Below are 16,884 nucleotides of genomic sequence, written 5' to 3'. Positions count from 1 at the left end.
AAATACACCTCTTAATAGTTCCTTTAGTCAGCCTGTTAGTGGTAAATGCTCTCAAACTTTGTCTGAAAATGTTTGTATTTCTCCCTCATCCATGAATGGTATATAATTAGAATTCTGGTTTGACAGTTATTTTTGCTCAGTACTCTCTATTGTTATGTTAAGATGTGTGCAGCTAGTGTGATTGCTGTTCCTGTGTAGTTACTTTGCTTTTTCTTTCTGGCCATCTTAATCATTTTTTTTCTCCTTGGTGTTTTGCAGTTTAGGTATGGATTCATTTTTATTTTTTCCCTAATCAGGAATCATTGTTCCTTTTGAATATGTGGAAGTGTATCTTTCATCAATTGTAGAAAATTCTCAACTATTATAATCTCAGTATTACTTCTTCCCATTATTTCTCTTCTCCCCTCCTGGACTCCCATTAGATGTATGTTGGACTTTGTCATTCTGTCCTCTGTGTCCCTTAACCTCCATTTTATGTTTTCCATCTTTCTGTCTTTCCAGGCTGCATTCTTAACTTCTTCATACCTGTCTTCAGATTTATTAATCCTTTCCTCACATGTATTTGATTTGCTATTTAATTTATTCATTTATTATTTCCATGATAATATTTGCCATTTTTATTAGTTTCTTTTTACATCTGCCCATTCTTTTTTTTTTTTTTAAGATTTATTTGTCAGAGAGCATGTGCATGAGCAGGGCGAGCAGCAGGCAGAGGGAGAAGCAGGCTCCCTGCTCAGTCCGACATGGGACTCAATCCCAAGACCCTGGGATCATGACCTGAGCCAAAGGCAGACACTTAACTGACTGAGCCACCCAGGCGTCCCTGCCCATTCTTTTTTATAGACTCTATTTATGGTTTCAAACCCTTCATGTACATCTTGAATTATTTTAAATATAGATACTTTACTCTTTTTTTAGATTTTATCCTATTACCTTATGTTCTTGGGGTTCTCCCTTTTTTTTTTTTTAAGATTTTATTTATTCACTTGACAGAGAGAGACACAGTGAGAGAGGGAACACAAGCAGGGGGAGTGGGAGAGGGAGAAGCAGGTTCCCCGCTAAGCAGGGAGCCCGATACGGGGCTCAATCCCAGGACCCTGGGATCATGACCTGAGCTGAAGGCAGACACTTAACCAACTGAGCCACCCAGGCACCCCTCTTCTTTTTTTTTTTTCCAAGATTTTATTTTAAGTAATCTCTACACCCAACATGGGGCTCGAACTCACAACCCCAAGATCAAGAGTTGCACGCTTTACCAACTGAGCCAGCCAGGTGCCCCTCTTAGGGTTCTTTCTAGTCATCATTTTTTATTTTTGGTGGATCATTCCTTATTTTTTATAATTTTTTACTTTGAGCTCATCTTTAGTGAGATGGTTTTCCCATGGAAATCCTGTGGAACCAAGGTTGTGAGAGAGACCCTCTGGATAGTTGTACATTTTCTTTGGCCAAGCACCCTAAGGGTATCACCAGCCAGGTACAATTTTTCTATTAATCCATCAGTTTTGGAATTCTTTTACTCCAAATTTATGTGAGATGCAAACCCAGCAATTCTTCGCTTCTTTACCCAGAAGACTTAAAAGCTCTCCTGTCCTCTCACTTTTCTAGCAGAAGGATTGTTTTCCCAGTTAGCCCTGTAGTCTCCTTCCAGAGCCTCCTCTCACTGGCCAGACCTGGGCAGAAGCCAACTGCAGTAAGAGCTTATACAAGCAGCCTGTGGAGTTGGCTTTCCTGCAGTACAGAGCAGAGGAAAGGTGAGAAACAGGTCTGGGGACCAACCCAATAGTCTACCATTTGACAAATATTTCCTGGTCAAAACACTGTGTTAAATTTGATATTATAGAACTGTGGGAGATACAGTCCCTGACCTCCAGTGGGAGAGACAGACATACTAACTATATAGAGATGAACTACACCACTGGTTATAGTATGTAAAATGTTAAATACAGATGCAAACTAGCCTGGAAGCACAAAAAAGAGGCAGTTTGGGGGTAAGTGGGACAGGGATGGGAAAGGTTCCCCAGAGTAGGATCACGTGAGCTGTACGGGTTAGTAAGATGGCTGTGTGTGGATAAGAGGGTCATGGGCAGTGAATACAGCGTGTACAGCACATTATGAGGACTGAGCCCGGGCCAGGGTGGCTAATAGGTAGGCCATGTGGTCAAAGGTGAGGCTGTAAATGTAGGCCATGGGTGGATTATGGAGACTCTGGAGCCCTGCGCTACTGAGCTAAGACTTGATTCTGCAAAGAGCAGAAGCGACTAAAACATTCTGTTAGGGAAGGAACATAAAGAATGTTCCAGCTGGCTTGAGCTGTTCAATAGAAAAATAATGTAAAGTCACAAATGCAGCCCATATGTAGTTTAAAATTTTCCAAAAGCCACATTTTAAAAAGTAAAACATGAAATTAATTTGAATAATCTTTTATCTATATTTATATTATATATATCTATATTATTCTATATCTATATTTAAAATAACTCAAGATGTACATCTCACATAAATTTGGAGTAAAAGAATTCCAAAACTGATGGATTAGCTCAGTATTATCCAAAATATTGCCATTTTAATATGCAGTCAACACAAGAATTATTAATGCATCATTTTATGTTCTGGGTTTTTTTGTACTAGGTCTTTGACATCTGGTGTGTGTTTTACACTTAGAGCACTTCTCTGTTTGGACTGGCCACGGTTCAGATGCTCAGGAGCATTTGTGTTGCTAACAGCTAACATGTTGGACAGTGTGGGGGAGAGGACAGCAAGGAGTCCAAAGGAGGGGGTCGGTTAAGGATGCCAGCTTCAGGAAGAAACAGGATCCCCTCGTCCCCTGACATAGGAAGGAAGTACAGGGGTGAGTGAGCAGGGAGATGAAGGGCAGAAGTAAAAGGGCTGCCATGCCTTTATTTCTTTTCCCTGACATCAGAGGTAATAACACCTGAAAGTGAGGGTTGGGGTCAAGTTGGAAACTTGAAGAGAATAAAAGTTTAAGAACCATTGTAATGAAATGCAAAGGGGTATGTTAGAAGTGGAGTATAAGGATGGTCCCTACATTCATCCTGATAAAACTAATGTCATGTATGTTCTTGCTAGAAATGATAAAATAGGGGTGCCTGGGTGGCATAGTCAGTTGAGCTTCTGATCTTGGTTTCAGCTCAAGTCATGATCTCAGGATTGTGAGATCAAGCCCCACATCAGGCTCTGCGCTCAGCACAGAGTCTGCTTGGGTTTCTCTCTCATTCTCCCTCTGCCCCTCCCCTCCCTCTAAAATAAATTAGTTAATTTTAAAAAATGATAAAATATCTGAGACTTTTCCTATTATTCCAAGGTACAGAGCGGATAGGCTGATGCTTGTGGGTTTTACTGTAAATCGTTTCCCAAAGTGTGATACACATATCCCCATGGTACACAACATGATGGCACACAAAATAGTACCTGGGAGGACTTGTTGGTTGATTGGTTGGTTGGTTTTTTAAGCAGGCTCCACGCTCAGGGTGGAGCCCAATGCAGGGCTTGAACTCATGACCCTGAGATCAAGACCTGAGCTGAGATCAAGAATCAGATGCTTAAATGACTGAGCCACTCAGGTGCCGCATAGGAGGACTTGTTTTATTCTAATGGTTATGTATTTATCTTACTGAGTATTAGAAGAAACATAATCAGTACATAAAACCCATGATTCCCTACATATTTAAGTCCAACATGAGTAAATTTACAGAGAAGCATTATGGAAAGCAGAGGTGGAATGTGGATGTGGCAGAAGGTGAATGGCTGAAATCTATAAACATGAGTGTAAGAGGTGCAGTCACCTCAGAAACTTAGAACCGCTTCCAATGGCTTCCATCCCAGTCAGCTGGTAACTCTGACCCGTGATCCTGGGTCGCATCACCATCAACATTTCCCCTCCAGCCCCCCTGCTACACACAACCTAGTCAGACAGGCGTCAGTATTAGCTTTACGGGGTCAGAACACCTGGTCTTCCCCCCGGCAGAACAGAACAATCCGATCCCCAGAAAAGCTGGGTAATTTTGAACATGACAGTGGCCCCATGATGTCTTCTTGAAAGCACCAAACACAACCTGCCTTATTCTATTTCTGTTTTCCTGTGAGAATTTTTTTAAAGCTGTTGGCAACATATACAGAAAATAGACCAGTTGTCTTCCTTAGAACTGTTAGCCCAAGTCTATACAAAACATACAAAACCTCAAAGGCAAGCAGAAAAGAGAAACCGCCCTGAAAAGTCCAGTCTGATCCTTGCATTTTCTGCCTCTGTGGCTTTATGTGTTTGTTCCCAGTGCCACACAAGCACGTCCCCGAGCGGGGCCTCTGCATCAGTCCCCACCTGCCCCACGGTGAAGGCCGGGACAGGGTTATGCCCTCCACCTGCTGCCCTTCGTGGTTACCTCAGCCTCGAGGGTCATCCACGCCTCACTCAGCTTTCTGTCTCCTTCATGTTGTAGCTTGCTGGGTACCTACCTGCTTTTTCTTTGGGTCTGAGGAAGGGCTACCTGAGGTAGTCCCCTGTCACTGTGCATAAAGCAAGCCCTCAGCTACGTACCAAGCAATTCTGGAATGATGTCCCTTCACAGACTGACATTCAGTTCAGCTCCCACGTGCCTGTAAATTGATCCAAAGTGAATGCAGTACCGCTCACCCTGATACGAGGCTGCTAGGGACTTCCCTCAAGGTCTTATGGCCGCGGTGTCCCAGAACCAGTTCTTTGTTCTAGTGGGTTAAGGCAGTGGTCTTGTTGGGAACTGCTGGATCCTGGGGATTTCAGGCTTCCTAACTTTAACACTTTACCTTGAGAAATCTAGAGAAATGTTCCTCAAACATTTTTTAACAGTCAGAAATATATTCTACATATCTAACTAAAAGTGTTCATAGAACAATACTTACCAATACTGTGCTCAAGAGAGTTTGTATTTGTTTGTTTGTTTGTTTGTTTTAATGCTAAGCCTGACCCACAGTTTTAAAGATTTATTTATTTGAGAGAGAGAGAGAAGGGAGAGGGGGAGAGGGAAAGAGAGACTCTCAAGCAGACTCCTCACTGAGGGTGGAGCCCGACTCAGGGCCCAGTCTCATGACCCTGAGATCATGACCTGAGCTGAAATCCAGAGTTGGAAGCTCAACCAGCTGAGCCACCCGGGGCCCCCTAACCCACATTTCTTTTTAAGATTTTATTTGTTTATTAGAGAGAGAGAGCACAAGCCAGGAGTTGGGGCAGAGGGAGAGGAGGAAGCTCCCTCCCCACTGAGCAGGGAGCCCGATGCTGGGCTCGATCCCAGGACCCCGGGAATGATGACCTGAGCCGAAGGCAGACGCTTAACCAACTGAGCCACCAGGAGCCCCCCCCCCTTTTTTTTAAGATTTTATTTGAGAGAGAGAGAGCCTAACCCACATTTTTAAAAAACAAAATTGATAGAAGATTCCACGGATGGCTTATGACCTGCAATTTGGAAAACACTGGTCTCAAGCATTTGATTGATTTAATCATGTCAGTCTCTTCGAAAATGTCCTGAAGTGATGAGAACTGCATAGATTCTTCACGAGTTCAATACAGTTCTGATCTCTCTGAGGCCATGTCTAAAAATCCTTAATTCTGTCATTTATTTGGAAAAGAAGATGGACGGCATTGAGATGTTCCGGGCATTGCTGTCTGCTGCCCGGGGGGCTCGGGCGGCTTTGTGCAGGAGTGTGCCGCTCTGCGGCCCGTCGGGCATTCTTTGGAAAGCTGCGCGGCTTTTTCAAGGCACCCAGCACATCTGCTGATAAATGTCTGTTTCCTACAAAGACGAAAAGACTGTTTTGAACCTGTACCCTGTCTTTCCGTAGGGTGTGCTGATCTCCAGAGCCTGGACACCATGCAGCCAGTGGAGAGGAAGAGGCAGGGCTATATTCACGAGCTGATTCAGACTGAAGAGCGGTACGTGAACGACCTTCAGCTCGTCGTGGAGGTGAGGGCCGAGCCTGCAGGGCCGGTGGGCCTTGGTCTCAGGTGTCGCCTTTGATGTGTGAATTCGCGAGTAGTGGCAGGAGCTCCCACGCCCTCAGAACACTTTCTGTGCCCATGGGAGGGTGCCTGAAGAAGTCAAACTCCTCCCCCAGATTAGGTCATTCAGAGTGGAGAGAACAAGAGACATCTCGGCTGGATGTGATAGAGGCCCCATCCAGGAAGGACAAAGTCAGGGGGAAGGCGCGAAAGCAAACTTTATCTATCTCCCATTTTCGCCTGTGTTTACTGTGCATCTTCATAAACCCTGCAATTTCCAAAGGGATTGTGAAACAGTGGGAGTGTTCATCTAACGTTTGTATCAGTTTAGAAAACCGAATCGGACCACATTGTCAGGTATCTCCCAGTTGCAGTGTATTTACCGGTGGTGCCGATTAATGTCCCCAGTGACCTCTGAGCCAGTAATGGCCGTGAGAGTAGCACTTAAAAATGGTTTGTGTTTGAGTAAACAAAATAAGACTTGTTTCCATGGCTCCTAGTTCCCACTAAATGTGTCAAGGCCCTCAGATGAGAAGCCTAGTTAAATAAATAAGCCACCCGAAGAGAACACGTGTCCCCAGCAGGCCCAGCAGGTGCAGCATAGGGCCTGGCCGGGACCTCGCTGGAGGCGTGGAGTGGAGGCTGCATCCTTCTCCATCCGCCCCCAGCAAGGCCTGCCCACCCTACGCGCAAGCTGGGACCTCTAGACCCGGCACACTTGTCCTGCTCACAAGTACACTCTGGCGCACTTCACAGTTGGTGATGTCTCTCTTCCCCGCAAGGCTGTGAGTTCCTGACAGCAGGGACGTGTATCCTCAGCCTCCATCCCCAAAACTCAGTCTGGCCCTTTGCAGGCCTTCCCATCAGCACTGACTGAATTATGTGTGTTTATGTCCGCACTTCTCTGACCTGGAAAGTGGCCTAGAAGAAAAGCCTGTCTTATTATTAACCCCTCCGAGTATCAGCCCTGCTGCTGGTCAGATTACAGTGCTAAAAGGTTGTAAATGGCTGTGGAAGTACCTGGCGGACTCCAGCGCAGAGCGTGAACAGGGGCCGCATGCCTGCCCCACTCACACCAGTCACTTCACTACTTGCACCTTGGCTATTCCCACCCTGCCCACCTGCCCTTGCCTGAGGAGCAAGGGGTCATGTCAGGGCCAGGGACTTAGGGCGAAAGCACTGTTCATAGGCCAGCCATTCTCATCACCATCCCCATGGAGGTTCCCAGAGGGCCGGACCATCCTCCTCTGCTTAACCTCCCTGAGGCAAGTGAATGGAATGAATAAACAAAGGAATGTCCGTCCATTGGCAGGTGAAAGACCACCAGGTGCTTTCCCTGTCCTTCCCAGGCCCCTCGGAGCAGATCCACCACCTTTCCAGGCTCGCTCCTGTCAGAGGATCCTGACATCTTCGTTCTGATTTTGGAACTGTGAAGGTTTAGAGATGTCCAGTTCTTAACACTGTTAGCTGAATTCTTTGAATCCGTGTTCAACACAACTCAGTAAATAAACAGTTATTGAAGACCTATCATGTGCAAAAAGCACTGTGCTGGAGAACAGAGGGCAAAGAGAAAGTTCCTGCCCTCAAGGAGTTCACAGTCATGTGGAGAGACAGACAGACAGCTACAGAACGGTGAGGTGGGGGCCCAGAGAGGGCTGACCACCCCTGCCACAAAGGAGAGTCAGGACAAACCAGAAGGACAAGGATGAATTTTCTATGCCCGGAAGAGGAAATAGAAGTGGGAAGGCACGTGCCAGGGAGTTAGGGTCCTGCGGGTAGTCCCATGTGGCTGGAGGGTCAAGTACTCAGGGCCAGGCTGGTGAAGTTGGCAGGGCAGACCACACAGGCGTGGTGAACCTCGAGAAGGAGTCTGCGTCTTATCACAGGGCCAGCGAACGACGTTAATAGGCTGTCGTGTTGTGTGTATCTCAGAAAGATCACACGTGATTAGGGTTGTCTCAGATAACTTCACAGTTTCCTTAAGGCTTTTAAAGCCATTCGCTAGGAATCCCAGTTGTTTAGTGGAAACCAATTAGAATCAAAAAGACTGGCGTTTTCTTTTTGGCTCCTCCGTGTTCTAGGTTTGTGACCTTGAGCAAATCACTCTCTTAGCCTTTATTTCTTCATGAGTGCCCTTGGAATAATAATAGCTGAGGGGCGCCTGACTGGCTCAGTCAGCTGAGGGGCCGACTCTTGATTTCAACTTAGGTCATGATCTCAGGGTCATGAGATCAATCCCTGCCTCAGGCTCTGCACTCAGTGTGGAGTCTGCCTAGGATTCTCTTGCTCTGCTCCTTCCCCGCCATCTCTAAAATATAAATAAATAAATATTTAAAAACCAGTAATAATAATAATAGTAGCTGATTCCACTTGACCTGCATCATCTATGAAGTTCATTCAGAACCCACCCACAGCCGTGTGCACACACACACACAGGCATGTGCAAATATATACATATCAGCTTTGTAAATCCTTCAATGTTGTGGAATATAGATGTAGGGTATCATTTCCCCTCAGTCAGCCAGCCTCTGAAATCCACATCTGCTTGGGGGCCATATAAGTCATCACTTTTTCTATTGCTGAACCTCTCACAAACTGCTTCCAGGACTCGGGTGCCCAGCCCCTCAATTCTGCAGCTTTTACGGGGTGCGGGTGCTTTATGCACATGGTTTCATTTAACCTGCTTCATCTCCCTAGGAGGTAGGTATGAGAATCTCCTCTTATTGATGAGGCTACTGGACTTGGTCCTTATAATTAGTCCTAATAATGGCTGGCTCAGTTGGTGGAGCATGGGATTCTTGATCTCAGGGTTGTGAGTGCAAGTCCCATGTTGGGCATGGAGCCTACTTTAAAAAAAAAAAAAAGAATTAGCCCTAATAAGAACCCAAATAGCAAGCAGTAGGGAAATTATGCAATTTAAAATTTAGCAATCAGGGTGCATGGGTGGCTCAGTCGATTGGGCATCTGACACTTCGTTTCAGCTCAGGTCATGATCTCAGGGTTATGGGATTGAGCCCCGTGTCAGGCTCCATGCTCAGCGGGGAGTCTGCTTGAAATTCTTTCTCTCCCTCTCCCTTTGCCCCTCAACCCCCCATGCTTGCACTCTTTCTCTCAAATAAATTAATTTAATTTAATTTAATTTAGCAATCAACAATATGTAAGTGACGAATCACTAAATTTTACTCCTGAAACCAATATTACACTATATATTAACTAACTAGAATTTAAATAAAAATTGTGGGGGGGAAAGTTTAGCAATCATAAGTAGGCTTATTTAAAAACATCATGATCATATTAGTTTCAGTATATGAAGATATTGTTTGATTCAGACCACATAGCCTATGTATTCACACCTAAGCTAACTTATTTCTTTCGTGTCTTGAATTCAGGTTTTTCAGAAACGGATGGTGGAGTCAGGCTTTCTCACTGAAGGGGAAATGGCCTTGATCTTTGTAAACTGGAAGGAGCTCATCATGGCTAACACGAAGCTACTGAAGTGAGTTGTGAGCAGCGCCTGCCCCTGCAGGGGACACCCCCAGCCCCCAGGACTAGGACTGCCCCACAGAACTCCCTGCAGGGCTGTTTAGCAAAGGAACTTTCAACTGTTCTCTGCTCCCTCAAGCTTTTTATTTTATTGTCATTTTATGAAATGCCCTGTAACTGTAAAATACGTAATTACTGAAGTCGAGAAATATAACAAAGAAAATTTGATTCTTTGATTAAACAAAGAAAAAATTAAATCATAAAATAAACAGTATATTAACACAGGATTTCAAAATATACTTGACTGTAGCGGGTAGTTGGAGTAGGAGAGAAGCTGTAACGCGTGCCCCAGACATACTGGCTAGTCTGGCAGTCTCCTGAGTCCCTGTGTGAAATCCCGTTCCTTGGGGTGATTTCCCATCCCCCGTGCCTGTGAGGGCAGACTCCGGGGGGGGGGGGGGGCGTCAGCACACCCAGTCGGTGCTGAGTCTCTGCCCTCCTTGGGGCACAGAAGCTCTCCTGAGGACAGCACTCACCTCTGCCTCCGCACCCGGCCTCTGTGGGCTCCTGCTCTGCTCCCTTCTTCCCCTACTGAGTGTAGAAAATTCCTTTCTTCTTGGTTCAGCTGAGAACAAGTTAGAATTTTTCTAAAGGAACTTTGATAAGAAACAAAGATGAATCCAAAACAATTCCAAGGACCTAGAAATACCCAAGTGTATAGAGTTCATTTTCTTACTCTTCTTTACTAACATTTCACCCAGGTTGGCTTGGCCAGCAGAACGTAGGCCCCAGCTGCCTCCTCCTTCTGACTCTCCCCTCACAGTGCCAGGTTTTTAGGTAACTCACTGGTTCTCATTACCTTTAGTCTCCCATGATATTCATCCTTTGTTTACTAACGACATTCACTAGAAACAGACAGTGAGAGTGTGTTGGTTGCAGGGCCTTGCGGGTCCGGAAGAAAACTGGAGGAGAGAAGATGCCCGTGCAGATGATCGGGGACATCCTGGCCGCCGAGCTGTCCCACATGCAGGCTTACATCCGGTTCTGTAGCTGTCAGCTTAATGGAGCAGCTCTGTTACAGCAGAAGACAGATGAAGACACGGATTTCAAGGAATTTTTAAAGGTAACTCCATTCTGGGATCGTGGGCAGGCCAGCCCCATTCCGAGCCTGGAGGTGGAGATGGACAGCTGCACTGTCAGGACGCTCGGCACGGGGAAGGGTATCCCACCACTTTCCAAAGGAAACACCCATATGGCAAAGACTTTTCTGAGTGTTTGAGTTACCTTCCACGTCCAGTTGACTTTTCTTGGCACTGGGACCATGATTTTGCCCATCTATTAGGAGAGTAGGAGTAAAGCCTATTAAAAATCAGCTACTTTATACTCCAGAAATATCCAGAATGTCACTTTATTAAATTTGTAAAATATATTAAATTTGTAAATTGTATCCATCTCATTCCAGAAAGAGTATAAAATGGCTTAGTCAAATACATAAAAAGCAACAAGATAAAATAAAATGTTGTCAGTGGATGAATACAGTGGGACAAAAGGAAATGAGAGACGGGTAACATTGGGACTTAGGACGCTACATAAACGCACATGTGTGACTCTATCCATGTGCTCCAAGTGCACCCCAGTGTCCTCAAAGTGTCCAGAAACCAAGGAGAAGAGGACACAATCGGCTCCATGATGCCGTGGCTGCAAATTAAAAACAAACCCTTGGTAAGAAGTAACACTAGAGGGGGCGCCTGGGTTAAGCGTCTGCCTTCGGCTCAGGTCATGATCCCAGAGTCCTGGGATCGAGCCCTGCATCGGGCTCCCCACTCAGGGAGGAGTCTGCTTCTCTGACTCCCTCTGCCCCTCCCCAGCACTCGTTCTCTCTCTCTCAAATAAATAAATAAAACCTTTTAAAAAAAAGAAAAAGAAAGAAAAACCCATCTAATTCACTGTATAAGGCAAAAGTGTTCCTGACCCCGAAGTATTTGTATTTAATTACGAATTTGTATTTAATTACAAAAATGAAAAAAAAAAGTTATAACCCAATATCTCTTATAAATATAGTTGTTAAAAATCTTAATTAAAATATCAGTGAATAAAATTAAGCCTTACACGAAAAGAAGAGTCTGTCATAACCAAACAGGATCATCCCAGGAGGCAACATAGTATCATCTTAGAATAAGACAGGCTTCAGAATCAGCCTGCGGGGTGTGGGACCAAGGCAAGCTACCTAACGTTTGGTGCCTTCATTCTCCAGTGTGTAACCCAGAGATAGTCAGATACTACTTTTAAAGTACTTTTTAGCACAGAGACCAGCACATAATAAGCATTAAATAAATGTTAATTATATTTACCTTCCTTATTATGATTTCAGGGATGCAAAAATTATTCGATATAAGTAAGGCCCTGAGGACTGACACTTCAATTGGCAGTAAGGGGAGGGAGGCACGGGCTTGCTTAGAAATGAACTAGAAGAAACATACAAGGGAACCAAGATCACAGACACACAAACGCTGGTCAGAATAAGTTGATAAATATGGGATTGTGAGTGCATGCAAATGTTTTAAAATAAGGAATAGTAGAATTAAAAATAGGATATTTAGGGGTGCCTGGCTGGCTCAATTGGTAGAGCATGTGACTCTTGATTTCGGGGTTGTAGGTTCAGGCCCCACATTGGGTGTAAAGATTACTTAAAAATAAAATCTTTTTAAAAAATAATTGGATGTTTACCTTCTAAAGCGTAAGTAAAAGACTTTTTAAATTTTCCAAAGAGTAATAACAATAGCAACGTAAATAGGGTATCAGTGTCATCACAACTGTAACAATAGTAAGAATAAATAAGTTTATAGTCTCATAATGAAAGGCATTGTGTTGATTACATTATATTAAAAACAAAATCTAGCAATAAGTTTTGTTCTAAATATAACTTTTCATTTTTTTAAAGATTTTTTTTTATTTGAGATAGAGGGAGAGCAAGCGAAAGAGAGAGCGAGCGCGTGCACATGAGCGGGGGACGGGGGGGGGTGGGGGGGGCCCTGCGGCAGAGACAGAGGGAGGAGCAGGCTCCCCACTGAGCAGGGAGCCCAATGCAGGACTCAATCCCAGGACCTCAGGATCATGACCTGAGCCGAAGGCAGATGCTTAACCGACTGAGCCACCCAGGCGCCCCGAAATGTAACTTTTTAAAAAGTCTCAGAAAATACAGAAATAAAAAGCATGGAGAGTCTTGTTATAGCAACATATATAGATATATCCAAAAACAAAAGGAAGGAGCAGTTTTAATATCTCATAGTAGGAAATAGGTAAATTATAGTAAATATGCTTTTCAAAGTCATTACAAATGGTCATCAAAAAATAAAAATAAAAAATGGTCATCCAAGAATACTAGCTACTTTATTCAGGTACTATATTAATAATAGGAGTAGAAGCAAGTAAGTTATGGTCCTTAGTCTCCTGGAGCTAACAGTCTGCAAGGTCATGGAGACATCTCCGATGTGATCCCTCTACCTGTCTTACCCAGTCCAGAGGTGGTGTTACAATAAAGGTGTCCACGGGTTATTGTGGGGGCTCAAGAAGGATCACTGAAAAGGGGGGAAGGCGTCAAGGAAGGGGAGAGGCTAGCCAAGAGAGGCATAATGTGAGTCTTCAGAAATGAGTATGAATTAAGTGACGAGAGAGCAGAAGGAACAGTAGCCAAGGCTAATGCATTCATGACTGGCACATTGTGGGTGCTCAGTAAATGGTAGTGATTGTTTCTGATAAAGCAGAGACAACGGGCAGGCAGAGGCAGGGGAAATCAAGAGCTGTTTAGAAGACAGATTGGGGGGTGCCTGGGGGGCTCATATGTTTAGGCGTCTGCCTTCGGCTCAGGCCTTGATTCCAGGGTCCTGGGATCGAGCCCCACATCGCACTCCTGGCTCAGCAGGGAGCCTGCTTCTCCCTCTCCCTCTGTCTCCCCCCCCCCCCGCTCATGCTCTCTCTCTCTCCGTATCTCTGTGTCTCAAATGAATAAATAAAATCTTTAAAAAAAAAAAATAGAAGACAGATTGGTGTGGAAGGTGACTCCCAGGTGTGTGGAGGGAAGGTGGGTGGGGGCAGAATGGTGCTACCAACTCAGGGACGGAGGTGGAAGAGAAGGCTTTCATGAAGGAAGAGGAGGACTTTGGGGTATATTGGGGTACTGAGTCAGAGATCCGGGTCGGGGGGAGAGTAACGCGGCAAGCATGGAGCTCCAGAGAGGGTCTGGGTGACGCTCCGGGACTCAGCTGCACGGGGTCTTGGGCAGCACCTACAGTTACTAGCTGGTAGGGGAGAAAGAAGTGAGGATCGGCAAGGAGCCGGCTGGGAAGAGAGCTGTCAGCGGTTCTGGAAGCAAAGGAGAGAGTAATGGCACAGGCACAAATCCACGTGAGAAAGAAAGAGCTGAAAAGCATCTGCTGACTTGACCAAATGAGGGGAGATACCCCTGCTGTTAATCTGATACGTCTCATTTTGAACCCTGAGTTGTTGTTGTTGTTGTTTAAGAATTCATTTTTCATTCATCAGAGAGAAAGGAGAGAGAGCACAAGCAGGGAGAGTGGGAGAGGGAGAAGCAGGCTTCCTGCTGAGCAGGGAGCCCGATGCGGGGCTCGATCCCAGGACCCTGGGACCATGACCTGTGCCGAAGGCAGACGCTGAACGACTGAGCCACCCAGGTGCCCTTGAATCCTGAGTTCTTAGAGAAATGAGAAATCTAAAAGGTGGTCGACATCAGGAGTAGTCAGTGTCCCTTTGTTTTCCTCGAAGCTGTGATTTCCTCACGAGCCTCTCGGTCCTTTGCAGAAGTTGGCGTCTGACCCCCGGTGTAAAGGAATGCCCCTTTCCAGCTTCCTGCTGAAGCCCATGCAGAGGATCACCCGCTACCCTCTCCTCATCAGAAGCGTGAGTGCCCTGGCTGGGACAGAGCGGGGCCACAGGGACCAGGCGCCGTGTGTGCGCCCGCTCACGTGAATGCGAACGTGCAGTCGGAGTAGGCAGATACAAGCCATCCAGTGTCACTTGGTGACCCATCCTCCCCTCCCCCCCCCCCGGAAGCCCCCCTGGCCTCAGAGTCAGGAGTGTGTTTTTCTGCGCGGGCCGTCGCCCTCTAGGTCTGCCGCTGTGGAGGCTGGCTGAGCCCAGAGCCCACTGTTAGCACAAGCCTGGACTCCAGTCTCTCTGCTGAGGTCTGAATGCACCTACCAGCTAATCCCCTTTACCTAGATTATCCCAGGAGTCCTGACTCAGCGTGTCCTAACCAGAGCTCAGCACCAGCCCCTCACCTTACCCCACCTCAGCTCGCTGACTCAACAGTCCTAAAATACCGTCCATCTGTTCACATCAGCTCTGTGGGCCTCTTGAGCCAACCTGCCTTCTAAGGAGCCGGCGCACCTTACAAAGCATTTTTCCACAAGTTATCACGGATACGATTTTAATCATCTTACAAAGAAAAACAGCAAAAATAATATAAGACTGTTACTTTTATTGATCATCCCTTGACCGTTGGTCTCTAAGCCACGTTAACTCAGTATGGACCTTATGTTACAGTTATGATACCAAACTGACCCATTAGTACCCAGTAATCCACAGCCCCTTACTTGAAATATTTTGAGCCAAATGTGTTTCAAAATTCAGAATGTAATTCAAATACTGTATTCTATCTGACATCACAACAAAGCCTGGACATCACCTGCAACCAAACAGTAATATTCCTACAGTGAAATACATGAATAATCACTTTTAAATAGAATAAATAAATACCTCTCTTCAGTTTGGGTCAGGTTTTGCCACCAAATGAATATTAAAAACACTTTAGACTTCCAGGGCTTTGTCCCATTTTGGAATTGTAAACAAAGGACTGTGGCCCCAACATGGCCAGAGTCCAGGCAGGAGCCGTGTGCCGATGGGGCCGCTCATTGCCCGAGGGGCCACACCGCTGTGTGCCAGCCTCTCTTCTTTTGCATTTGTAACGTTAGTTTGAAGTCACTTCGGAGTGAACTCAACGTGTTTTCCTACAAGCTGAAGGCATGATTTTATTGTATTTTTCCCGTAGCAGAGGATTCATTCCTTTCTTCAGATTCTTAAAAAAGCCCAGCGGCCCCCAGAATGTTAGGAGCCCTCACTCTGCAGCGAGCGCACACGCTGAGGGGGCTGCGGCCAGTCCTGCTGCCGGGTTAAGTGCACAGCATGGCTTCAGTGCCGGGGGCCGTAGGGAGGCCCCTTCAACACGGGTACTCTTACCAAGACCCCGCCAGAGAGCCACCAGCCACCCACACATTTCAGGGCACTTGATCCATGTAGCACTTGGCACACCCTCTTGTACCCGAGTCCCCTGTCCCCCCAAGAACTCCGGAGCCATGAGCTTGTCAAGGGGAAACAATTATCTTTCTGTTGTAGAGCCGGTGCCCAGAACACAGCACATACAGCGGCCAGGAGGACGTCTGGGTGGGTGGGTGACACTCTGCTTCCCACTCTTTTCCAGATTCTGGAGAACACCCTTGAGAATCACGTAGACCATTCCTCCCTAAAGTTGGCTCTTGAGCGGGCAGAGGAGCTTTGTTCCCAAGTTAATGAAGGAGTTCGGGAAAAAGAAAATTCAGACCGGCTGGAGTGGATCCAGGCGCATGTTCAGTGTGAAGGTCTCGCAGAGGTGAGGCCTGTGCGGCTGGGCTGGGTGCCACTAGGCAGGCTCTGGGTGGGGAACCGGGTTCAGGCCTCCCCTACTGTGAACAGTATATGCCTCAGCCCAGCCCCTGTTGGACTCACCATCCTGCCTCTTCTTGGGGCGTCATTTCCCATTCTTATAAAGAGAAATTGGATATTTTTGAATTCTTTGAATTCAGCTGGTAAATCCATATTCTGTGGATATAAGTAATCATTTTCATGATGCCAGTTTGAACTCTGAAGAAAAATAAATGCAAGGATCTTTTGTGTCAAGATGAATGATTACAGCCACATTCCCAACTAGAAGATTCTACCACCACACCCTCAGGTCCAGGGCACTGGCCTCTCGAGGGGCACGGGGATGGTTTGTGCTGGGACTTACAAAGCGACAATTTCTCTTTAAGCAACTTATCTTCAACTCCCTCACCAACTGCCTGGGACCCCGGAAGCTTCTGCACAGTGGGAAACTATATAAGACCAAGAGCAATAAGGAGCTACATGGATTCCTCTTCAACGACTTTCTGCTCCTGACCTACATGGTCAAGCAGTTTGCTGTTTCCTCAGGCTCTGAGAAACTTTTCAGCTCTAAGTCCAATGCCCAGTTCAAAATGTATAAAACGGTAAGTGTTGCGTTCCTGGCCGTGGCATCAGGAGCGTAACGAGGTGTTTCTGTCACCTCGAGGACCTCCTTCCCAACCTGAGCCTTTCTTGTCCTCGTGGGACTCTCTACACCTGTC

At 46.0% G+C, this 16,884-nt stretch overlaps 1 protein-coding gene across 10 annotated transcripts in view; it reads left to right on the top strand.

Annotated features, from left to right (window-relative positions):
* Nucleotides 1-16,884, top strand: part of ITSN2 (intersectin 2) — a 135,890-nt gene that overhangs the window by 113,050 nt on the left and 5,956 nt on the right. For all 10 annotated transcript variants that reach the window (XM_078056031.1, XM_036099234.2, XM_036099230.2 and 7 more), the window contains 6 exons: nt 5,830-5,951; nt 9,376-9,482; nt 10,409-10,592; nt 14,288-14,386; nt 15,966-16,133; nt 16,552-16,767. In XM_078056031.1, the coding sequence (XP_077912157.1) occupies nt 5,830-5,951; nt 9,376-9,482; nt 10,409-10,592; nt 14,288-14,386; nt 15,966-16,133; nt 16,552-16,767 (896 nt within the window). The remainder of the gene's footprint in view (nt 1-5,829; nt 5,952-9,375; nt 9,483-10,408; nt 10,593-14,287; nt 14,387-15,965; nt 16,134-16,551; nt 16,768-16,884) is intronic.

Source organism: Halichoerus grypus, chromosome 10 (assembly GCF_964656455.1).
Source record: "Halichoerus grypus chromosome 10, mHalGry1.hap1.1, whole genome shotgun sequence".
Taxonomy (NCBI): Eukaryota; Metazoa; Chordata; class Mammalia; order Carnivora; family Phocidae; genus Halichoerus; species Halichoerus grypus.
Note: the sequence above shows the minus strand (reverse complement) of the source record. Positions and strands in the feature narration are given on the sequence as shown.